Source organism: Ctenopharyngodon idella, chromosome 24 (assembly GCF_019924925.1).
Source record: "Ctenopharyngodon idella isolate HZGC_01 chromosome 24, HZGC01, whole genome shotgun sequence".
Lineage (NCBI taxonomy): Eukaryota > Metazoa > Chordata > Actinopteri > Cypriniformes > Xenocyprididae > Ctenopharyngodon > Ctenopharyngodon idella.
This window is the reverse complement of record NC_067243.1, coordinates 15,215,721-15,240,655: the sequence shown is the minus strand read 5'-3', so window position 1 is coordinate 15,240,655 and position 24,935 is coordinate 15,215,721. Positions and strand designations below refer to the sequence as shown.

General features: G+C 38.5%; 2 protein-coding genes across 3 annotated transcripts in view; both read right to left on the bottom strand.

The window, feature by feature from the left end:
- Positions 1-38: 38 nt before the first annotated feature.
- Positions 39-16,808, bottom strand: kctd15a (potassium channel tetramerization domain containing 15a). Of its 2 annotated transcripts, none has more exons than XM_051883186.1 (5): positions 15,796-16,808; positions 13,367-13,542; positions 12,164-12,308; positions 6,495-6,800; positions 39-2,020 (listed from the first exon to the last, which is right to left on the bottom strand). In XM_051883186.1, exons 1-5 carry the CDS (start codon positions 15,805-15,807, stop codon positions 1,862-1,864), a joined length of 798 nt encoding a protein of 265 aa, XP_051739146.1. In that variant the 5' UTR covers positions 15,808-16,808; the 3' UTR covers positions 39-1,861. The 2 variants fall into 2 exon arrangements, with proteins under 2 accessions (XP_051739146.1, XP_051739147.1); XM_051883187.1 differs by lacking the exon at positions 15,796-16,808 and adding an exon at positions 15,504-15,789.
- Positions 16,809-20,666: 3,858 nt separating this feature from the next.
- The window catches only part of si:ch211-269c21.2 (carbohydrate sulfotransferase 8), a 56,655-nt gene continuing 52,386 nt past the window's right edge, over positions 20,667-24,935 (bottom strand). The window contains exon 4 of the mRNA XM_051884886.1: positions 20,667-24,611. Coding sequence (XP_051740846.1) covers positions 23,532-24,611 — 1,080 coding nt within the window. The 3' untranslated portion in view covers positions 20,667-23,531. The remainder of the gene's footprint in view (positions 24,612-24,935) is intronic.

Sequence of the window (24,935 nt, the reverse complement as noted above, 5' to 3'; positions counted from 1 at the left end):
TCACTGTCATTTGTACACATTCACATAAATGCTGTCAGTGCTTTAAAATAGGGAAAGAACTCCAACAATTTATTAAAAGTTCATTTATCAACACCAATTACAAAAAGAATATGACAATTCAAATAAACACATGCCTGACATACCACTATGATTCATATCAATAATAATCCATTACAAAAAATGTTTTATTTAAATAATATACATTTGGACCATACTGCAATATACATCTTGACACAACATCCATTAGAGCAGTATTTAAATTAAGATTTTAGTAATGTCCGACACGGCTTTTCTGACCCTCGTTGCACTGGAGACTAGATAGTCTTTTTAATTTTTTTTTTTTTCAAATAAAAAACCAAAACGTCAGTCGCACAGCAGCGAGATGTTAAGTTGCATTCAGGGGGATCTACGAAGCATCCGTGAGCCTTTATGTACAATGTGCGACAAATTGAAGAAATTTGAACACGCAGCTTAAAAGAAACAATGGCCAGTTGAGACGACAAATAGCATAACACATCCGTGACATTTCAGTGACTTCCTTTTGAAATGGTGAGGCAGGAAGCCTTAAAAAGCTGTCTTATTAAATGTGCCTTTTTACAACACATTATGCAATTCAGTCTGTTTACCAGCCACCAAGTTAACCTTTCAAGTCTATTCTCCCTCAGTCTCTCTCCAAGTGGCTCTGATTGCACTGTTTTGCTAAGGGAGAGTGAGCAAAAGGGATTGTGGGAAAGTGACCTTAACTCCTGGAGAGAATTCTGACCCATAGCCCCTCCGTCTCCAAGCCTTAAGGGGTACAGTAATCCCCCTCTTCTCCGACGGTCCGAGCAGCGCCCCCTGAAATTGCTGCATTCATTAACAGTCTGACTAATCTCATTTTTCAAAAGGTGCCTTCATCAAAAAAGATGTTGTTTTGGATTCATAGGGCACAAATCTACAAAAAGATCTTTGCTTTTTAACCGTTTACTAAAAAGCAATCATGATGAACTTTCCGAAGCTGCTAGATGGTACGTTCAGGGCTAGTTTTGAAGAAAACGGGCACCCGAAAGAAAGTCGATGCCATCAGACGAGCTCTCCCATATGAGTCCAGGTTTCCCTTTAGACATGCTCGAACAAAAAGCCTCTCTGCCCAGTGCTGAATGCATTACCAGACTGTCCGCTTTAGCCGCCACTTAGCCTCAAGTCAAAGCGTCTACTCGGCCAATCCAGACCGCACTTACAACCAAATGACTTCTGAGAACTGCTCTCATATCCTTCATGTAGCGAGACAACAGCAATAAACCTGTAGGTCATAAAAGAACTGATTTACATAGATGAGACTGGAAAATGAGAACATTAGATATCAAGATTAAAAATGGATCAGAGGACAGACTTTGTATTTCGTGGTTAATTTCGCCCGGGAGCTTGAAGATCTGACTGGTGCATCATTTGAAAGTGTTCTAGCTAGAAGGTGCGTTCGCCACAAACGCAACTTCCTTGTAGAGTCCTTCTCGCTCTTTTACACACATACAATGGCGAAGTTATGTCATGATTCTTGTACTGTGGAAATCTAGATCAACGAGTGCATTTTTCATGACTCGAGCCCAAGAGTGAGTTAAAAAGTTCAACTCGAGGTCAGTAGCTGAAAAGCCATCCTGTGACTTGTTTGGGTTTGTAAAGCATCTTTTGGAGGAGTTTTGGGGTCATTGATGAAATTACTCGTACATTTACTAAGATTTCAGTCTTCTTGGAGTCCGAAGAGTCGAAGAAAACTCTTCTTGCAAATTAAGTCTTCTAGTTGTCCGCTTGCGTCTTTTTTTTTTTTTTTCTTTTTTTTTCTTCGAAAGCAGACTGAGGTGTTCGTGGTTGGTGCAAGAGCCGGCTAGTCCAGAGGCTCCTGTTTTATCCGGATGGGCGTGTGGCTGGTCTGACACCGTCTGTCCTCCCGACTCAGGATGTACTCGCTAAACTGGGAGGAGTCCACGCCCCCACCGCATGACGCCACCATGCTGAAGCCTTTCTGGAACAGTCTCTCCAGAACCTAGGAGAAACCAGGGACATATTTAATATATTGATATTTCAGTACAATATGAGAAACTCAGTACTTTATACAATCAAGACACCAGCAGTCTTTTCAGGACCTAAAAGAAACCAGGGACTGAACATTTTCCATGACAAGTGTATCCTGCAGTACTACAAACCATGCCCCTACTAATTACGCCCCCCTACAATGAAAAATCGGGATGTCATCAGAGCCTGATGTCGTCACTAGTACTGCTCTTCTTCCACTATAGATGTTTTTCGTACAATATGAGAAACTCGGTATGAGTTTTGAAGTAAACTTCATTTATGCTAGTCTATCAGCACTTATAGTTGCATCAAAAACAAACACCACGCTAAAATTTTCTGGAACTGTCGCTCCAGGATCTAGGAGAAACCAGTTTGTTCAATTTGAGACAACTTACTGTGGGTTTTTGGAGTTAGTAATTTATGCTACTCTTTAAACAACTGCATAATTCTGGAACCGTCTAAGAGAAATGAGGGGAGTTTTTTAGTATTTTTTTTTTTTTTTTTTTTTTTTTAGTATTTCCACCGAAATTACCCGGAACAATTTGTCCCAGGAACTTTTTTCCCCAAAACCTGTTGCTGTCTGCGTTTTCATTGCGATCTAAAGTACCGTGAAGAAGAGTCCGTGACGTAGGACTGCACATGACTTTCCAGTTCCTGCTGGATTTCGTCCTCCGCATATAAGCTTAATAAAGCCTGAACCTCGTTTTCAGTCCATCGGTCGTATTTTTTAAACGCCTTTGTTGATTCGAATAGCGAACTCTTACTGCACACACCCCAACAGACTTTTAAAAATGGTGGTTGAAATAAAATGCTGTATGGAGTCAACCAGTCGAAATGCTGCTTGAACTCAACCAATCAGCATGTTCAGCGCCCAAATCCCACCCCCGAAAGTTCCTGAACTTTGAAAAAGTACTACCTCATGAGCAGGGACTTTCTGAGGGGGAAATTTTTACCTGCAACTTCGTTTAGACCCTGGTTCCTGTGGAAAGATCCTGCGGTCGAAACGCGGCTAAAGTAAACTCCATTTATGCAACTCTATCAGTGCACTCTAGTTACATCCAGACAAATGCCATGTTGAAACTTTCTGGAACGGTCTCTCCAGGACCTAGCAGTAGCCAGGGACATTTTTAGCATCTTGAAAAGTTCTTTGTTCAATTTAAGAATGAGTTTTTGGAGTAAACAAATTATGATACTCTACATAATTGCATCAAGATGGCAACCCTTTTTGAAACAGTCTCTCCAGGACCTAAGAGAAACCAGGGGAGTTTTTTAGTATTTTGAGATGAAGTTTTCCATAAAATAAGCTGCTATTTAAGCTACTCTATCAGCACCATCTAATTGCATCAAGATGGCACCAGACTGAACCCTTTTGCAACAGTCTATCTAGGACCTACGAGAAACCACAGGAATTTGTCAGTATTCTGAGTTGAAGTTCTCCGTTATGAGAATATGAGAAACTCTGTATGGCTTTTTTCGAAGTAAACTCCTATTTATGCCACTCTATCAGCACTTCACATAGTTGCATCAAGACGAATTTAAAATGTGCAATCTCAGTAACAGTGCTATCAACAACTTCACGCTTGCATTACCCTCAGACGTTTCTCACTCCAGACCATCCACCCGGGATGAGAAGGAGCGAGCAGACATCCCCTGGGCTGTTTACAGGGGTTTGATGCGGAGTCAAATGAGAATAGGCTCCCCCACTGACAGCCCACACTGAAGCCGCCCGGCTCTTTCATTACAAACCCAATACACACAATCTCGGCTACTGTCAGAGATCCCTCACCGAGAGACGTCTCTGGGCGGCCGCTGTCACTGTCATTCCCGCCGCCGCAAAAAGCCAACGAAATGTTTTATCTGTTGGAGTGCTTGTAGATTTTTTTGAAATTCAATACATGCAGCCTTGAGTATTCACTTACTCCTGCACTTCTTTCAAGTGTGCTTCACATGAAAATGAAAGTTCTGGCTCGGGGCTACAGAGCCAGATAAAAGTCCCTCCGCAAAAAAAAGAAAAAAAGAAGATGAAGACGAAGGAATCAGTTGAACTGCACAGGGCCTGAGAAAAAATGTCCAGCCTTATCCTCACTTTGGAAGTTGAGGCTGCGGAGAAACTTGTAGAGGAAATGAACACTTCTTACGACTTACGTACAGATGAGGTATGAAAGACATCAGTAGATGATTCAAGGGCCTACCGTACACAAAGAAAGATTGCGTTTTTAAGCATTTTTTCAAGAACATACATCGCCATTAAGATCCATGTTAGGTTTCGGTTGCATCAGTGTTACAGAAGAGAGTTTTAATACACAAATCCTTCGACTTTTAAGTTTGTTCTTTTTGTGCGATTTTAAAACTTTTCCAGTGGATTTCAAAAAATTAATCTTTTGGACACTTGTAGAAGTTTAAAGGGATAGTTCACCTAAAAAATTCGAATTGTATCATCATTTACTCAGCCTCGTGAAAAAAGAAGATATTTCGAAGGACGAACATCAAAAAATGTTGTTTTGGACCCTATTGACTTTCATTGTATGGACAGAAACGGTTTTCAAAATATCTTTTGTGTTCCACAGAAGAAAAGGTGAATTCTAGGTGAACTATACCTTTAATTTGAGTTTAATCCATTCCTTTAAAACAAAATATCCATATCTAGAGCTGTTCGCAAAGACAGAATGAACATATATAGAGTGTCACAAGCCTCTCAAATATTCACGCATTGATATCTGAAGGCTTATGATTTTGACATTACACTCACTGTGCTGATGGTTGCATCACTTACTAACTTTCTTACAGTAAACGGCTACAATTTCTTGGCAACAAACTCTCTCTCTCTCTTTCACTGTCTTTTTTCATATCTCTTGTCCTCAGTCATTCCTCTCTGATCTATCTTCTCATATTTCATAGGTGGGTTTTTGTGAACACCCGAGATGTATGACAAATACGGGGCTTTAAAAAAATCCACCCGCATGATTCAGTCGGTTAAGTGCGCAAAAGAGAGAAAAAATAAGTGTTATCAGACACACTAATTAGTTATACAGTAAGTCAATTAGGCGTGTGTAAAAAAGTAGCGTAAACCAGTTTAGGTTGTTCAAAGAAACCAAAGTACAGTATTAAAAATGTAGTATGTGTGTTTAAAACGCTTCAGGCACAGAAATGTTGGAGCACTTTTTCAAACGGAGAGATTTGTCTTAAGGACGAGTTAAAAATAAATTATGCATATCATTTCCCTCTCTTCTCCTCTCGGTTTCATGACTACATATTCCCCACATTAGCATCGCCTCCAGGATTCAAGGTGCCGGACATTATGAGACGTATGTATGTGGATGTGTCTGTGTGTACGCTAGGATGTGTGTCTATTTTAGCAGCTTTTAAACAGCCAAATCGTGGAGAATGTGAGAAGATCACATGGGGCATAACTGCACCTTTGCAGCTGTGGAGCCACACCTTCATCCACACCTGCCTACTACATCTCACACCCTCTCACATCTCTTCTTGTTGGCAGGCAGCAGCCAACCTGCATCCAAGACACAGCAGCACAGCGCGCTCAATATCCAATAAAAGTTTTTTCCAAGTCAAAACTTTAAAGTTCAGAAAATGCTTTATATTATTTAACTTAAATGTAATTATTGACTTTATTTTAGAGATTTTTTTTTAACATTTTTATTTGACAGGCAGTATAAAGAGTCTGGAAGATGTGTTGCAGTCCAGGTTCGAACCACCATTTCCAAGTTGAGCACCGTGGCTCATTTGTCTGGACTACACTTGTCAAAAAACTATAAACAAATAGGTAAATCTCAAAAAAAAAAAAAAAAAAACATGTTTAGGTCACAAATTACCCCGAAATTATAATAATAATGAAAAAATATTTCTGGTACTAGACAGATTTTTTGAACTACGACCCGATTATTTTTATGATATTTTTCCTCTACATCTTCATTACCATGTGTCTGGACATTTTACACTTTTTTGCAACTTCCATTATTCTCATTGGTGATTTTCATTAGATTCTCATAACTAAAAACTATTGTATTAAAATTTTCATGAGATTCACCCAAGTATACTCTATCGTTTGAAAAGTTTGGGGTTTTATAAATGTATACTTTTATTCAGCAAGGACGCATTATGCGTATAATGTTATAAAAGATTTCTATTTCAAATAAATGCTGTTCTTTCGAAGTTTCAATTCATCAAAAAAATTAATCATAGTTTCCACAAAAATATTAAGCAGCTCAACTGTTTTCATCATTGAAAATAATAATAAATGTTTCTTGAGCAGCAAATCGGCATCTTAGAATGATTTCTGAAGGTTCATGTGACACTGAAGACTGGAATAATGATGCTGAAAATTCAGCTTTGATCACAGGAATAAATACAATTTAAAATAGATTAAAATAGAAAACCGTTATTCAAATCAAATACTGTCTTGGTGTTATTTAATGACAGTGCTGTACCTGTACAGAATTGAGCCTGCAGTATCCATTCAGTGGAAAGCGGATAACATGGGTTGGATCCTGGTTCCAGCCGGCGTTGACTGAATTGCACATGACGTCCCCTGTCTCTGGGAAAATCTCTTCTATGAGGGCTTTATCCCCACTGATGGCAATCCTCTCGCCCAGGTCAGGGGTCACCCGCACCACCAGGCACTCGCAGGGCTGAGCCGTCCTCCGCTGCTCCCGGTCCTGTTTCCAGCGCTCCAGCTCTTTCACCATGGGCGTCAGCTGGTAATACCGAGCCTCCTCGTACAGCAGCTGAAACTCCTGCGGAAACAACACATAGAAGTGAATGTATGGATGGAAAGATAGATAAAAGGATGAATGAATGAAAAAACAACCCATCCAGCAAATGATTGAATGACCAACCATTGAAAGAATGAATGAACAAGCAGACAAAATAATGCACCAACAAAAACATGAATGAGCAAACAAACAAAACAAACACCCCGTTGAGCAAATGAATGAACAGACAAAACAAGTGGACAAACAAACACGAGCTGACAAATTATCCAACCACTGACTGAATGAAAGAACAAGCAGACGAAAAATCCACAAACGAACGACTGAAAAACAACCCATTGAGCAAATAATGAACAAACAAACCACCAGGTTGAGCGAACGACTGAACAAATAACTCAAGCAAATTATGGAACAAGCAAACAAACAGTAAATGAATGAGCAAACAAACAACTGGACAAACCCATCAACCAAATGAATGAACAAGCAAACAAATCACCAAGCGAAAGAACAATAACAAACAAATACTGAGATATTTTCTAGCGCTACTCTGTCACGATCAAAGATCATTTTAGATTTAAATTTTACATATGTACTTGGTATAATGTTGTGAATGCACTAGGTATGACATTACGAACTAACAGAAATACTATAATTTTTACATTACAAACCCTTACATACATAGAAGGCAGAATTTCGAACGCATATAATGATCGAGTACTGTGTTTCAAAGCACATGTCATTTAACATTTAGCATGAACCCAGACCAACACATGGAGCCGTTTTGCCCATCTGACCCGTCTATAGCCAGGACCAGGGCGAGGGGGGGTGGGGGGTGTAAGCCCCTCCGGCTCTCCCCTCACTCACAGATTCTCCGGTCGGACAGCACAGATTGCTGCCTCTGCCTGAGGGGTCCTTCACCCTCGAGCACATTTACCCCACTTACTCTCGCCTTTCATTCACCACTAAACCAGATGGCAACGCGCCTCAGTCCAGCCATTACAAACACTACAAAATGAAAATATTTCCAATATAAACATGGTGGAATGCATGGGCATATATTGAGGAAAATGGATAATAAACCACTTGTGCTGATTTTATGCTGCATTTCAAGTCTGTCTTAGCTCTATTTTTATATATTTACCAATACTACAGGTATAATAAAATACAGGAAGAAAAACATCTAAATATTCAAAATATAAACATCTAAATATTAACCCTCACGTTACGTTTTTAAAGGTGAAAATAAAAAAATTATATATATATACTACACATACACACACAAAAATATGTTCCTCTGACCTATTTAAAACCCAAAATATTCTTTTTAATAATGGTATATTATATGGTATTATTAAAGCATACACTTATCAGAAAAGAAAAAAAAAAAAACAATCTCAAAATATTTCAAATGATGTGAACCCAAACAGTGAGGTAAAATTTATCATGCAGGATGTTTGATGGATGTTATCGAGTTAAAATTTTGTCAGTTCTCATTAGATTAAGAAAAGTCATGAAGCATTAACCTGATATTCAATGTTAATGTTTTTTGAGATATTAAAAGGGCCTTGGGGTCTCTCAGACCCCAAACACGAAGGGTTAAAAGGCATTTCTGCTTGAAACGCCGATACCATTCATTGGTTGTGCGCCCGGTGGCCTATTTCCTCAGTGGCCGTGAGAGATAGCTGTGATCTCGACCCTGCTGGCTCTTCATCCCCACCCTGTAAGACTACTCATTCCACTGCAGGCTACGCCACGGAGAACAATAGCACCGACCATCTCAGACACAACGCTCTTTTACAATTACCACAAGAAAAGGAGTTGTTTTCTTACCCACACCCCTCCCTCCCTCACCCTCTCTTCTTTCTCTCCCTCTTTATTCCCTATGTTCCTTTCTTTAGCCCATACTGGTGCTGACAACATGGATACAGAGACTTTAGGCCTTCGGGCTCTTGCTAATTCAAAGAAAAACAAGCTCCGCTTCTTTCCCAGGTCTGCAGTGAAGGCTGGGTATGTTTTAACAGGGTTCCTTCTGTGACTCACTTTTGGGAAAGAGAATGTAAAAGCAACGGCCCACAGTAGAGTGAATTTAGTCTTTAGGCCATATCCATATGGACAAATGAAGCTGGATGCGCTACACGGTTTTCAAGAGCAAACTCTGCTAGAAGAACAAAAATGTTGCCAATTAATCCAATAAGTCGAGTCTTAAGAATACACAAATGTAGCAGACATCTGGGAGGAAACTAAACGTATCCCATCACCTCTCACAGAAGGTGCTGCTCTATCTGACCACATGCATCATTCGCCAGCTTCATCAGAAAAAGATATACACTGCATCTTAGGACTTAGGTTATGGATGAAAAAGACTGTTTCTAGGCCTTACAGACAGACCCAACAGTGGCTGAACAGCGACTAGTTCATGTAGCCATTGAGTTTTCCTGCTCTCACAGGTCAGGGCATGGTGAGTTTTGATGGGCGAAGTGTGAAAAGTTAAGCATAATGGGGTGTAATGATGTGCCTCTCTGTGCAGTTACATATTTTATGTTCTGTTATCAAACGGTCTCACACAGTGGAGGAGAGCTAGCCACGGAGCCTGAGGCGGAAATGACTAGTCTCACCCTAATTAATCCCATTGACACAAATACCTTTACCCATCTGATTTTTGACTGAGGCAGGAATAATACTTCACCGACTTATCTGCCGTCATTGAAGGAAAGACTCACAGCTATGTGGGTTTGAAGTCAGAAATTGTATTTCACACTATTTCGAGTCCAAATTTAAACATTACCTTAGACTTTAAAGGCCCCGATATACTCACGGCGAAGTTCTTTTTCGTTCTTCGTTTAGGGGTAAAACAAACTTCGAAATATGTGAGCAGCGATCTACTGTTATCAAACATCTGACGCCGCCAACACTGCTGAGAGCGACATTTAGATCATGGTTTCCCAAGCGTGGGAAAATTATCAAATTCCAAAAAATAAGTAAAAATAAATGCTACAAATAAGAAAATATCATCTCGCTGTCGGGCCGAAACCTTGTATCTCTATATTTCGTCATTGTTTTATAAATTTATTTTGCTATTGGTCATCCTTTATGTCTGTATGTGGGTTTTACAAATATTTAACCAATAAAAAGCTTTTAAAAGAAGTTGTGACTAAACCTTGTAACTCGATTGGCTTCTCAAACTGTCAGTCAAACCTCACAACTCCACCCCACCTCCATTTAGAATGAATATGTGATGCACTTGCCTCAGATGAGGCTGTTTCAGTGACAGACAAAATATATCTGTCGTTCGCTGGTCAAAAACATCATAACTCCATTTGAGCTTGATTTTCATAAAATGTTAATAATTATAATAACACTTGCAAGTGTCTGACCATAGCTATATAAAGCCACAGTACCAACTTCGACGACAGTGTTTAATTAAATACAAGGTTTCCGCCCTACAGAGATGATATGTAAAGTGTTTTATCATCATCACCAACAACAAACATCATATTATGACCTTATTTTGTGTGGGTCATTGACGAATAGGGTTTTTAAAAGTAAAAAAACATAATGGAGATATAATTAATTTTTATTAAGTGTTAACAATAAGATTATGTGGTTTTTATAATCAATTAACACTGCTTTTGTCATTTTTTACAAGATAGACAAAATTTGTCACCAAAAAAGTCATTCGGTTTAACCAAAATTTCGGTTTTACCGAATGACACTTTTGGTTAAACCGAATGACGATATTTTCAAACAATGCTAACAGGCTGATATCTAGCTAGCTAGCAAAAGGACAATCAAACATTTTATATTTAGTACAAGTTTTTAAAATATTACAACATTTTCTATGTTTTATAGCGGTTGTACCGAATGACCTGATGTTTCGGGACATGCGTATGAACAAGTGAAAACATGAATTTTTCAAATAGTTAAAAGAGAGTTAATTACTTTGATTCACAACCATGTGGTCCTTTGCAGATGTCTGAATGATGTCACATCCTGTCACATGATACTGACCGCATGACTTGATCCAACTTACTCCGAATGACCAATTAAATTCATTTTTCCGGACATTCTTTCTCATAACAAAGCAACGACTTCTACACATAATTTTAATACCATTTTGCACTATGTTGATATATGATGTTATAAAATCATGCTAGAATAAAAAATACATACATTTATTACATTTTTAGGATATTTTAATCTCAAATGAAATGGCTGTATTGGCCTTTGGATGGTTAAACCGAATGACCTTTTGACATCTTTAAAATATCTTTATATGTAGCAAAATATAATTAAAACCTTTTGGATCAATAAAAGAGATCTAGTTGTACTACCTTACATACTTTAGATGTCATATCTTTGTTTTTTATTATTATTAAGGTCTTTGGACAAAAAAATGACCACGTCATTGACCCAATCCTACCTGACTTAAGCTCAAGTTTCACATTAAATGTGAGTGCTACTTTTAATATAATATCTTTCTTAATTTTCATGAAACATGAAAAACAGTGTCAGTGTCTCGTTTCATCAGAAGTACATCTTCATTTTCTACTATAAAGCAGCTCTCCAATGTGTTCATGTTTTCACTCGCGGACGTCTGACCTCCACGAATTGAACAGGAGAAATGAAGCGAGAAAGAAGGCGGAGCCTCCACGCACACCTACCTATTACGTAATCACCACAGACCAATGGTAGTACAAAGGTGTTTTCCAGCCAAAGCGAACTTTTCCGAAGTTCGTTTTGGCCTGATTTTGTTTGAAATGACGTCACATCAGTTCGTTCTTCGATTTCGCTTGAAGTATATCGGGGCCTTAAGGCATTATTTTTATTTAAATTTTTTATTTATTGCTATAAATGTATTTAGTATTTTATTTTAATTTTAGCCAGTATGTATCTATATGCAAAGGAATTGCCAAGATAATGTTTCACTTCCTGTCTGCCGTATTTCCCAGCAAAAATGTTAAGGTGTTTCTGAGGAACAATGTCATCTCAAGACGATCTGAGGCAATTCTGTTGATGATTGGAGAAACTTTGTTGGATGATTACAGCAATGCCATAGGAGAACCATTTTTGGTTTCCTAAAGAACCTTTCAGTGAAAAGTGGAAATGACCAAAAAAATAGGATGCACAAATTTATTCAAAATGGTGGTAATGCATATGATGAATCATGGAAAGTGATAATCAAAGTATTCAACAAGCAATGAAGCTTAAGATAAGGTTGAATTATTCCAAACACATGGTGTGGCCTAATAAAAAACCTGTATTGAAACTATAATTTCTCTGTGGTTCTGTCTGGGCCTTTTCTGCTCAAGGCTATTGACGTGATGCTAAAAGAAGAACTAAATGAAAGTTTTAACCTGCTTAAGAGAGGCTCTGTGTGTGCTCGTTACCTTGAAGTCATCAGGAAGAAGTAATTTGCTGGTTCTCAGGTAGCTCAGGATGAAGCGGAATATCTCTCCATCTCTGTCGATAAAATAATGCTGCTTCAGACTGTCCAAAACAATTGGTTCTGTGCCGTTAAACAGGCGACTGATTCTGGGGGGAGAAAATGTAAATCAATGATACTTCAAGAAGAAAAAGTTTTATGCAAGTACTACACTACATAAAGAATGATTTAGCTCATATCATGTTATATTTTTAAAAAAAACTACTTTCTCTTCACATTTGAAATAAGTTTAAGGGCGAACATATAAGTTGATTATTTTAACCTGATTAAATTGCCGGAATGGGGTCAAGCATTTGGAATTACGTTGTACGCTATTTCTGTTCTTTGGATAAATCGACTTTATCTTTGCAAAATGTTCTTATTTCATTCTCTCATCCTATTTCATTCTTCCGTTCTTTCTTTCTCTCTCTCTCTCATTCTGGAAACCGATGCAAAACACTTAATAAGAAAACCAATTCCCCCTTTTGTGCCTCGGGTGGTCCTTTTCTCATATGGTCTTGCCGTTCCCCCAGTTAGAATTTCACCATATAGCTTTAGGCAATCTTAGTTTTTCATCTCAGCCTCTCTTTTTTTTTTTCCTCCAAAAAGCAATTAAAATGCTGCCTGCTTTTCACCCTCCCCCAATTTTCCTCTCCTCCCTCCTCCTCGTTGCTCTCTCGCTCCATATCCATTAATAAATCAGAGCGAGCCACGCTCTCTGTTAACCTGAACAGATGTGGCAAAGCTCTCACACTCACTTCCCATCTTGCACACACACACACACACATCTCTAACAGGTGGTGTCCCTTTACCTCCCTTTATCCGTAAACATCCGTAGATTACAGTTGGGATGGATGCAGCAGGTAGGAATTGCATGACTCTACAAGTGGCAGTGGTAAAATCGTGTCTTTTGAGCAAAAAAAGATCTAATTTTGACACAAATTAGCTTTAAGTCATTTAAAAGTACAGCATCTTTGATTTATCACTCTATTTATACATAAATACATTGCTAAATGAAGTAATTTTGCACTTATATAGAGACAAAAATTAAGTTGGACCACAGAATTATAACATAAACGCTCATAAACATGACATAGTTTTACGTCAAAGCCTCACCCGTCCCAATAACCCCCCCCCCCAAAAAAACTCAGTGTCAAATTTGTCTTACCTTGAATCTGGGTATTTGGTGAGGGTGGCCAGACTGCTGGTGTACATGTGCCCGCCTACGTCAATGTGGACTGGAGCGTTTGCTTTAGTCAGCTGAGCCGGCAGTGGGATTCCCTGAGCGGCCAGAGGAGACACTGGGGACCGGGTCAAAGACAGCCGAGACATGCTCCTTCCCTCCTGTACAAACAGCACAGTATCAAATAAACAGCTCCTGGTTCCCCTCTCCCCTTCAATCTCCGAGATCTAAGGTGCGATTCTGGCCTGCAAGTACGCTGGAGATCACTTTTACATCTTCCCTTAAATTGCGTTTTTACCTTAAGAATTAGCACCACAAGTCTAATTAAGAAAATTTGCCTGCCGTTTTTTTCCCCTCCTTTTTTCATAGAACCGGAGGGGAGAAATGGAGTGATGCTTATTAGCGAGCACGAAAGGGAGAGAGGGAGAGGAGAGAGAGAGAGGGATGGATCCTAGTACTGTAGGTGTCTACCTCCGGGGAAAGAGAGGGAAAAAGTGTAAACTCCTAATTAAAGATATTGGGCGAATGTGTGAGATGCAAAACACCTCATCACCAACAGCTTTTCAGTTCTTTAAAAGTTTCTCAGAGCAAAAGAATCAACATTTTGAAATGAAACCAAAAATTAAGGGCTAAATAAGGCAAACTTTCACAAGGTCAAATAAAAATAGAAACGACGCTGCGTCATAATAAAGATTCAGTTGGTGCTAAAGGTTGTAAATGACACTACATAATCTCATTGTCCACTCCTTAATGATTACAGCTCTTTACATTAAAACCATAGGGACTGTGATGCACGACCTTTGTTTGGTGTAACAAACAATTCCGCCTAAACAGATGGTTTAGGTCCCATTTCCGGAGGCATAATGCCTGGAGCAATGTGTGCATATGGTTTTACGTCAAGGACTTATATACTCTTATATAGGACAATGTTACCTATGTCTAGCCATTAGATTTAACTATGAAATGAGTCCATGGTTAAGCTCTTTTTTTTTTCTTTTTTTTTTAGACAAACAACTTAATATGAGGAGTTTGTTCCTACAAGTTTAAATAAAATGTAAAGACATAATTTTATATATATAATAAAATATGACAAGATCTCAGAGTTAAACTGTCAGAAAAAAACTAATCTTAAATATGTCAGATAACACTTAAGCAAAACATGGTCAGGTCAAAGTGTCCCAAATTTTTTTATCAATTTTACTGGTAGTCCACTGTATGAAGAATTTTTGGGTATAATATGTCACAGTTTACTTTATTTTGCTATCCTCGCTTACATAAATGAACTATAGTCTCCTGCACCCACTAGTAAAAATATATCAAAAATGTCTGAATATTTTTTGGTTTGACTGTATATATGGATTTCTGGCCTAGGTAGCACTGTGAGGAGAACTGTCCCACTTTTCATAATATTAAAAAAACAGCCATTGAATCTAGTGAATCTACAGAGCCATGGCTAAAGACATTATAGGGCTATATTACATTCTTTTGAATTGAATTTGATGAGATTAAAATACAGAGTACATATTAACAAGATGACAAGAAAACATATTTCAGTTGAGTTCCACAAAATATTTCCGAAAAACAAACATACAACGGGACCAGTGTAGTCCCATAACAAACTAATGACTCTTTTGAGCCGGTTCTTTTAATGAATCACTCAAAAAGACTCATAACTTAGAATCATTATAACGAATTCTATAATGAATGAACAGTGAATCCGTCAGAGCGATTTGATTCAACATCTCACTTAGTTACTCAGTAACTACAAGTTATCGTTAAATTGTTGTGTACTCAGTATATATATATATATATAGATATATATATAGATAGACGCACACACATACTAGGTCGGAAGCAAACGATGATAAGAGATATCATCAAAGTCAGAAATAATAGTTTGTGATGTTAAAACTGCGCCAGGTCCCTGGAGTGCGTAAAATAGCCCTTCAACTCTCTGTACCGCACTTCCTGTACGCAATGGGCATACAGTAGTGCTCTGACCTCTCATTGTATACTCAAATCAGCCCTCCCTGATCTAAAACTGCAAAAGCACGACACACTGAAAACGAATGCAAAGAAGCACTGGAGAAACATTCGAGAAATTTGACAGAATCCACCGTACCGTTTCAAACATTTTAGGATGTCCGACGCAATCTGAGGAGGATTCTAGCAGATTGTCTCTGATGAAGGCTGCTTGTCCTTTAGAAAGAACTTTTCGTAATATTTTTCTCGGCACTCCAAGAGCTCTTCATACAGAATCCGGCGACAATTCCGTTCTGAATAACGCCGGTGCAAACGCAGCGCTATATAGGTCGCTGTGGCTTTAAAAACTCGCTTAAAACACAGACCATAGACTGCTATAGACACTTTCCACAAAAGCTACACAGGGGAGTCAGTCAAGGCTGCGTCCTTACCTTGGAAGACATAGCTGTAAATGTATCTTCAGCCCTCTTTAAAACATGAGATCGATCGTGGCGTGTCTTAGCCTCGCTTTTTTTCTTTCTTGCTCCTTTTTTGTTGAAGCGTGAGAGTGCGTTGAAGGCACAGCGTTCCAGCCCGAATAACAGAGGACAGCTGAACAAGAATTCTTGCTCAAGGCTCTCCAAACGCCCCGGGGCAGGATTAGGCTACAATTAGCTCAACCCTGCCTGAGCTGGGGCGAGTTACAAGAACAACATTTGATCTCGCTATTCACATTTGGAAGTCTGCGTATATATGTGTTTTAATCGCATTTATCGTTATTTATTCATCTACTTGCCGCGTCTGAACAAAGATATGTGCATGCGCGAGGATAACGGTTTACTAGGTTACCTGTGTGCATGTCTTTGGCTTCAGCGAGCAAAAGAGAAACCATTTTTTTTATTATTTTAACCGCTTTAGCCTATACTGTATTATAATTTATGAATAATGATTTTTTTTTTCCTCCTGTCTTTATTATGTTTCTATTCCAGCTATTCTTGCGGGGATATAAGAATTTATCTTCTAAATTTGTTTTTTAAATGTTTCTCTCAGCGTTATAATAATGTTCTGCTAGCCATGAAAACTAAATGACGTATATCGATATGCATTGTGCCTCTGCAAAAGGCGCCCACACAACCGCCTCGAGCCAAACGCGCCATTTCAATTTTTTGCGCGCGGCTAGATAGAGATGTCTGTCTTGATGGCACACAGCTTTCAGGTGGAAGACAGGCTCATTGTGCTGAAAGGAAAAAGATTTTTACAAAAAGGATATTTGACAGTTTTAGCCCTTTGTAATAGTGTTCTACTTCTACGGAAAATGTTGACATCTGGCGCCAACCAGTGACCAAACTGAAAGCTAATAAAAACGTTTTTACAACATTTCCACAACGTTTTTTTGTTGCAATTAGGTAACGTAGCAAGACCACGCCAACTAAAATAGGCTAAAAAAAAATAAATAAATACCGAAATAATAAACTAAAACAAATCGTTTTAGAAACTGAAAAATATCTAACGGTCGAGATGTCTTCAACCGTCAGTAGCCTATACGTCAGACGTCAATGTTTACGACGAAAACAAAACATGCCACGCTTTAGGAAAGCTTTAAGTGAAATAACTACATATATTTGGGGGAAAGAAAGTGAAAATGAAATGTTGACCTAAAAACACTTTTAAAACGTAGTACTGGGAATTCAAACAACGGAGGCAAACGAGAACAAATTGTGAATTAAGATTTCCATAAATAAATAATTAAAATAAATTAGGCCTGTAATTTATTTCAGTTCAGTAGTTTCGCAAAAGGGAAATGTGATAGAACCCTTCATTTGTCACAAATTTGAATTTTAAAAAATTCTTTTTCCAATTACCTTCAATAATCTTTTGGCACAGAGCTAATGTTATCACCTTAAACATAATAGCCCACATTCTCGAGTAAAAACACAGCAAAGCAAATCTGTTTGTATACAGGAATATGTTGCAAACTATTTGGACTTAGCAGCCGAATTTTTTCTCGCCTTTGGCTGAAATTAGTTTCCCACATCAGACGAGCAGCAGGAAGACAAGATATTTTTGTTCAATTAAAGGAACAAGCCCGGAGTTAGTTCAATTACTTGACGCTGGAGGAAGATGTAAATTTAAAGATTTAAATAGCTTAGAATGTTGCCTCGAGCGCCTGCACTTCATTTCCTTAATTTACAGAGAGATGAGGGGAGTAATGGTTATCCCAGTGATGTGCATCATGCCAACAAACTATATATCTGAGTAACATTTACTATCCCTGGTCTTACAGTTGAGCTCGAGTCAAATAAAACAGCCTGAAGAAAGAAAAACAAAAGCGCCGTGGTTATCAATATAGCAGCTAAAGCTAAAACTTTCTCAATTCACATGAACTAATGTAGTCTCTGTGAGACTTTATTACTTTAATATTAACATTGTTAATTTATAACCACTAATAGTATTTAAATTATAGTGTTAAAATTTAAATGATATTATTTAAATTATGTAGGCTAGCCACTTATTTTTTATGTATATGTATTTCTAATATGATGAATTATTACACATATGGAGACAGGAGCCACTTTTTGTCAAGAGAGACAATTGTAATACCTGTGCAACATTCATAAAGGCATAAATAAATCGACATGTTTTCTTCCTCAAGTCGTTTTCAGATGACGACCGTGTCCCTCATTGAACCACAGCGCCATCTTCTGGACATGACTTCCAATAACATTTCAACATCTCACCTTCTCACCTGAAAACAACTTTTAACATTTTTTGATGCTGTTGCATTTTGTCTACACTTCTTTTGGTAATTAGATTTTCCACAGTCTTTTTGTAATAACTTAATTTCTAAAAGTTAGTTCAGCGCTTATTCTGTTGCCTCCGGGTTCTTCCATTCCAAAACCCAATCATACGGAGAGACTAATTTTTCTCTTTTCAGCCCCCCCCACCCTCTTTTTTAAATATGATTTTGGTGCTGAAGAAAGAAGAATGAAGATTTTCTTTGTTCTGTCTTCCACGTGACAAATGGTAGCTGATTTGATGTGCCCTTTGAGTCTGTAGATTGTGAGAGAACAGGATGTCAAAGCCTCAGGCTCCACGAGATAAGGAGGGGGTAACGAGGGGGTGGAGCTAAAAAAGCCGCAGTTGCTCCAGGCGGCAGAGGACTTATTGGAGTGGGAGGACAAGATGTAAAGATCAACACCAGTTTTGACTGCTGCTTTTGTTTCCAGTGCTGGGGTAAAGTAGCAGAAAACATATAGGCCTATATTATAATAATAATGTCTTATCAAACAGTTGCTAAACTGAAGCTCAACACGGACAAATAAATATGTGAACTATTGATTTGATTTTAAATTATTTTATAACCTTACCTGTATATTATCTTGAAGCTTCCGTTAAGAAAAAATAAGCCTAGCAACAACACGAAGAATGCAACAATATTACATTATTATTACCAGTGAATCTTAGGAAGTCATTGTCACTGTAGTTGATAACTGAGACGCAAGATGGCGACAGTTGCGTTTGTATAAAACGAGGCCGCGGAGTGACGCGCGCGAAAGTGAAAGTAGCATCGTTTCAGTTAAACGGATGAGCGCTCTGACATACAGCGTTGCCATGAATGACGGCAAATATTAAGGAACATCAGACCAATCAGAAGCAAGTTGGCATGAAGGTGAAGCTGCGATAGTCTTTTCTTCCCTATTGTGACATATATAGTTTTTGGAATGAGAAAAAAATTGTAGGGCAGGACTAGATTCGTGGAGGATATTTAAGGTGTGCTCACGCCATGTCAAAATTACTATAAAACCGTTCACATCCTTGTAGAACTCGTAATTACAACTTGTAAATTGGGAATTTTCTGAGAGCTTCGACTTGTACCACCTGACTGCAGATTCAAATTGACATTGATAGTGTTGTTATAGAAACACATAATCCCTAGTCTGACAACAGCTCTGAGTATAACATAACATGTTGTCATCTCGTAAATACGACGTGGTGTAAAAGCCCGTTCACACCAAGAATGATAACTATAAAGATAACTGATAATTATATTTGCGTCCACACCAACGAACGATAACGGTCTGTTTATTCTAAGCTCACACACTGTGGTTTCAAAGTACATGTATTTGCTGTTCTTGTTGCATTACACGGCTTTAACCGGCAGATGTCTGCAGCATGCTATGTTTAGAGTGAATAGCTAGTGTAATCGATCTAATCTAACAGTGACTTTAGCTGACGAAGTGGAATAAAAACAATGCCTAGTCTTTTTCACTGCAGTTTCAAAGGAAGCAAGACGATGTTGTCGAAACTAGTGCTGTATACCTGAGGTGATTTTATGTTTTTGCTAGCCTGGCATAATGATCTCATTTCCGTTAATTATACTTCTCTCACTGTTTATTCTGAGGGTATAATATATCCATTTGCTTTAACATATTCTTGAAACTCTGCGATGTCGTCTGCCATTTTAAATGCGCTTAAATTAGAATGGATTTTGATTGGCTGTCAGTGTTTTATCATTCAACAGCTGGAAAAAAAATCGTTCTGAAAGCAATCCCCACGATATCGTTTCTCTTCAATATCATTCTGAAAGTGATCCCAGCGATATAATTTCTCTTCAATATCTTTATCGCAATCTTTATAGTTATCGTTCTTGGTGTGAACGGGTCGTTCTCTGCCGAGACACACGTCATGAAGAGAACAGATGTCGTTTCAAGGGGGAGGGGAGGTTAACGTTTTGATTAAAGATTACAAGTTCACATGAATTAAAAAAAAATGATGTGCATGGATAAATAATTTACAGTAAACAATGCAAGATTCTGCAAAAAAGTAAGAATTGTCCATATTGATTTCATGGCGACTTTAACGTAAGAGCGGTGAGGCCATTTTTTAACCGATGTGTCTGGCTTCCAGTGTTAGCTGCTTCTAATTTTTTGTAGCTGTACAAAAACAGTCCATAAGGCAAAAGCAGTAGGCCTACATTATGCTGCTGGTGTTTATAATATTATTTTAAATGATTATCTTAATCATAAACTCACTGGTTTGCACAAATAGTGCATTTACTGCACTTATTCTTGTATTTAATTACAGATAGCGGCTAATGAGTCTTGCACATTCACAGAAAATAGCTTACTTCCACGATGAAAAATAAGGTAGATATGTATATAGTGGTGTGCGGTGGTGTTTTAAAATGAGGAGGCGAACTCCTCACATTTTTTATATATATATATATATATATATATACCAAATGTAAATTTATGTCCTGTCACACTTAATTTTCCTGGTTAAATAAACATTACATAAAAAAGAGAGACCAAATACAATGCTATGCAAGTTAGTGTTTTTACACATTTTTACATTTATTCCAAAATAATTACTAAAGGCAGTAACAACTTAAACAATATATATTATTTGTGAACTAATGTTCAGCTTTTCTTTTTAATAGTCAACCTATTTTCAACAGTCATCAAGCTTGTACACACACTGGTCACAGATACAGACGAAGATGTACTTTTCATTTCCCCAAGCTGATTCCTCACTAAAAACCCCAACAGTCATCATGTTTTCAGGCCATTTCGAGTTTGATTTTTTCATTCTCAATAATTACCCCCATCAAACTCACCGCACGCTTTAGGGGGTCTGTTTAAAGCCAATGAGCTGAGAGGAGGCAAGCCTCCCGCTGTAACTTTACCTGCGGGTGTCGCTGTTGGACAGTGTTACTTTATAAAAACGACTGACCTTTACACTTTTATGTCAGATTTTGTAATATTTGCATTGTTTTATTTTTGTAATAAGGATTATTTTCTCATCCAGTTTTTTTGAGAAGACACTGCCTCCCTTGCCACCTCGGAGGAAATGCCCCTGACATATATATGGAACTAACCTTTTAAACAAGTTGCAAAGGATGTGAGAAACTTGAATGATGAGCGTTTAGATTCTGCAGAGCACATTCCTGCACACTAGGGCCCTGTTTACACCTGGTATTAAGATGCATTTTGGTTGAATCGAATCACAAGTGGACAACGCTAAACATTTTGAGCTTGTCCACTTTCGACCACGTCCAGAGGTAGTCGAAAACGCATTCGACCGGATTGCGTTCTAGGTGTAGACGCTCATGTGGTCAAAAGTGTTCGAACAGCCTCTAAAGATCGCCTACTGTTTGCCAACTGACACAATAAACATTATGGAAAGCGCGCAAAACAGACGGGATTTAAACTTTGCAGACTGAAGACATTAGTGTAGGTTGTAAGATGAAAAATGTACTAAGCACAATGTTCTCTAAACATTTATATTTTCTAACATGCACTTAGCACGGCCTCGCGGCCGTCAGAGCAGAAATGAAAGCTGATGATCTCTGTGTGTTTTCCCGACATCTCTAGTTGCATTCATATGCAAACTGCACGCGGTTATTTTGCCTTTAACACCGTGTCCTAACCAGACATGACGCAACGCCACGACATGCGATAAAAGGTATCTTTTTCATGTTAATCAGAGTTTTTGTCCTAACCAGCCTGCGATGGCGGCACACGAAATTTCTATTTTGGAAACGGTTTCTATTTCTCCGCGACGTCGCGGCTGGAACAGCAACACAAAGTATGGCAATGATAATATCAGGTACTGTTTATGTGCTTTAGTTAATGTTAAAATCGTCTAATCTGAGTTTGAATATCATTCTGTGTTCCCAGCTTTTTATCTGTAATGAAAACAACACTGGCTAATTCACCTCAGATCTTGAAAATAAATAAATGGGCACAAGAACGTTCATGTGCTCAATGCGAACAAACAAGTGTATTCTATGACACAGATTGGTTCAGTCACTCCGTATGTAGTGTACTTTAAATAATGTTTAAATGGTGTAATATTTATGAATTTTACTATGTACTTGCCCATTAATTGCGTCTGCTGTGCTTTTGCTGAGAGAGCCCGCCCACACTCTCTCCTGATTGGCTGAGTTTTTTGATTGATTTTATCGCTTCTCATTGTCGCGTCTAGTGTGGACAGTCAAATTGCTCGTCACTGGAATCTTATCGCATCGCGTCTGGTTAGGACACGGTGTAAGATCGAAAGATCTGAAAAAGCCCATACATTTACCTGCCCATAGACCTGCCCCACAAAAACATCAGGACAGAAGTGGTCGAAAGTGGAAAAAAGAGACGGATTAAAACACCAGGTGTAAACGGGTACGTGTCTCTTGTCCACTTGTGATCCAGTCGACCAAAACGCATCTTAATACCTCGTGGAAACAGGGCCTAAGAGACTAGAAATGACTGGTATTTTATATGACATCATTATAACAATAAAAAAGGCAATAATGCAGAGATGTCATCTAACTAACATTACAAGATGGTGCTAACATTTATTGATATACAGAAAATGTCATAATATGAGAAATGTGAAAGTAAGGCAAAGGTGTAGCAGGTCATGCTCCGATACATGACATACTGTAGACAAACTGTTCTTATACATTCACAAAAATTTCGATTTTATCATTACCAGACGTACCAGACCAAATCCTGCAACAATCTGCAAATGTCACATAACATTGTTGAAAATGTTTCGGCATGTTATATTAAGTAAAGTGATACTCAAAGAAAAGCTGGACTAGTGCTAAAACCACTTGCCTGCAACACTTTAATTGATAACATCATGACACTCTTAGTACAGTCTATTCTATTATATTCTAGGCAGTATGAGAAAACATGACACACTAAGCCAAATCACACACAACATGTGTTAAAGGGATAGTTCACCCAAAAATGAAAATTGTACTCATTTCTTTATGTGAGTAACCTTCACCTTCATTACTCACCTTCACCATTCATTCCAAACCTATATGGCTTACCTTTTTCTGTGGAAAACGAAAGAAGATATTCTAGATTTTTTTTTGTCCAAACAATGAAAGACCAAACAGCTGAAACATTGTTTACAATATTTTCTTTTTTGTTCACAAGGTTTCATTTTTGGGTGAACTATCCCTTTAAGGGGTTTCTCACTGAATAGAATTAAATATGTTTGGTAAATAACAAGATAAATGCAAGGACCAGCCTGCAGATATAAATATAGAGTGTGATTAATATTTAACATTAAAATTTGTTAACAAATAAACAACATTTTAAAGTAATAAAATAACCTCACTAAGACAAAATATGAACATCAGGCCAACAGCAAGTTCATCAGATAACTGTAAAAGGCCTCAGTATAAATCTTTAAAAGGTTTGGAGTAGTTGAACATCAAATAATCCATGTAGTAAAAATCATATGCCCTTTGTCTCTCAGTCACATTTAACTGTTCAAAATATCTCTTTGTGATTTCCGAAGATGTCCTTTCTGCATTAGGGTTCCTGTCTTTAAAACTAGGGAATGTTAAATTGCTAGGAGCACCGATATTTCTCAAAAGGAAATTGGCTTCTTCCTCCAGAGTCTCAAATTTCCCAATGAAATCATAGTCCAGCAGACAGGGGCTGCAGAGATGTCCAACGGGCTCCCAGTGGATGTCCATTCCAACTGGCCGATGCACGTCTAACAAATACTGGATAAACTCCTTGAAGGTCACGCCCTCTCCCGTGCGTAAGGCATACTGCGTCGCATTGCTGCGGTATTTTGAGATGATGGGCTTCCCAAACACTGGGTGGTAGTACGAGTTTGGACTCTCGAACTTGTCCCGAAAAGCAGACACTAGCCTTTCGAAAGGTTCCCTCAGGAACAGGACTTTGGTGTAGGTCTTCAGACGCCGGATGATGCCCTTTTGATTGAACGAGTCTAGACGCTTGAGGTGATTCCCATAATGCACCTCGTCATGTTGGATCTCTCCTGTGGAAGAAGCAAGACCTTGAAGCACCATGAGCACCCTCTTCCAGTTGGAGCAGCCCGCCTTGGGCACCTCACAGTAGAGGAGTTTGTGCCTGTCCTCCACAAAGATCCGGGACACGTGCATGCGGGTTATAGTCTGTTTAGTGGTTCCGCTTGTGTATTTGGCACAGACCTCCCTCATAAGCTTCAGACGGGAGCTCTGTACCTGAGTCAGTCGCTCTAGACTGTTCCTGATCTGGCCAGGAGGGTCAGCGTTGAGCTGCTGGACAAGTGGGTTGTTCTTAAGGAGGAGTTTACGGTGGCTCTTTGTGACATGGGAAGCAGCGATGTCTCTGGGGTTGATTAGAGAAGAACGCTGGACCCATGGGAAGACTGGAAGTTGCACTGGTTGCACAGGTCTAGGAAAGTTGTCTTCTGTTGGATCAGACTGTCTGTCATTGTCAAGACAATAAGGACACTGTTCCTGAAAGTTAGAGAATAAGAGTATTGTCAGCAACAATAGCTGTGTTTTTTTAACTTAATTGAATAGAATGTGTACTTGTAGTGTACTTTAAATCCTAAAATATATATTTTTAAAAAGCTGTATTTGAAGATAGTATAATACTAATGAAATAAAAGGCCACTTAAAGGCCCACTGAAATGCCTTGGAACGTCCAGAATTATTCAATGTTTTGACGTAATTTCCACTGAAACAGGAAGACAGGGCGGGACATATCGAACAGTAGAGCTGGGACAATAAATCGTTGAATCGCGAATCGAGAAATGATTCTGGATCAATTCTAAGATT

What these genes read in the sequence shown, in the direction of transcription:
- kctd15a (XM_051883186.1), bottom strand. An exon ending in TTCTTCCTGATGACTTCAAG is followed by an intron (nt 6,801 to 12,163) that starts GTAACGAGCACA and finishes TTGTTTCCGCAG; the next exon opens with GAGTTTCAGCTGCTGTACGA. An exon ending in GCAGGCTCAATTCTGTACAG is followed by an intron (nt 2,021 to 6,494) that starts GTACAGCACTGT and finishes GGTTTCTCCTAG; the next exon opens with GTTCTGGAGAGACTGTTCCA.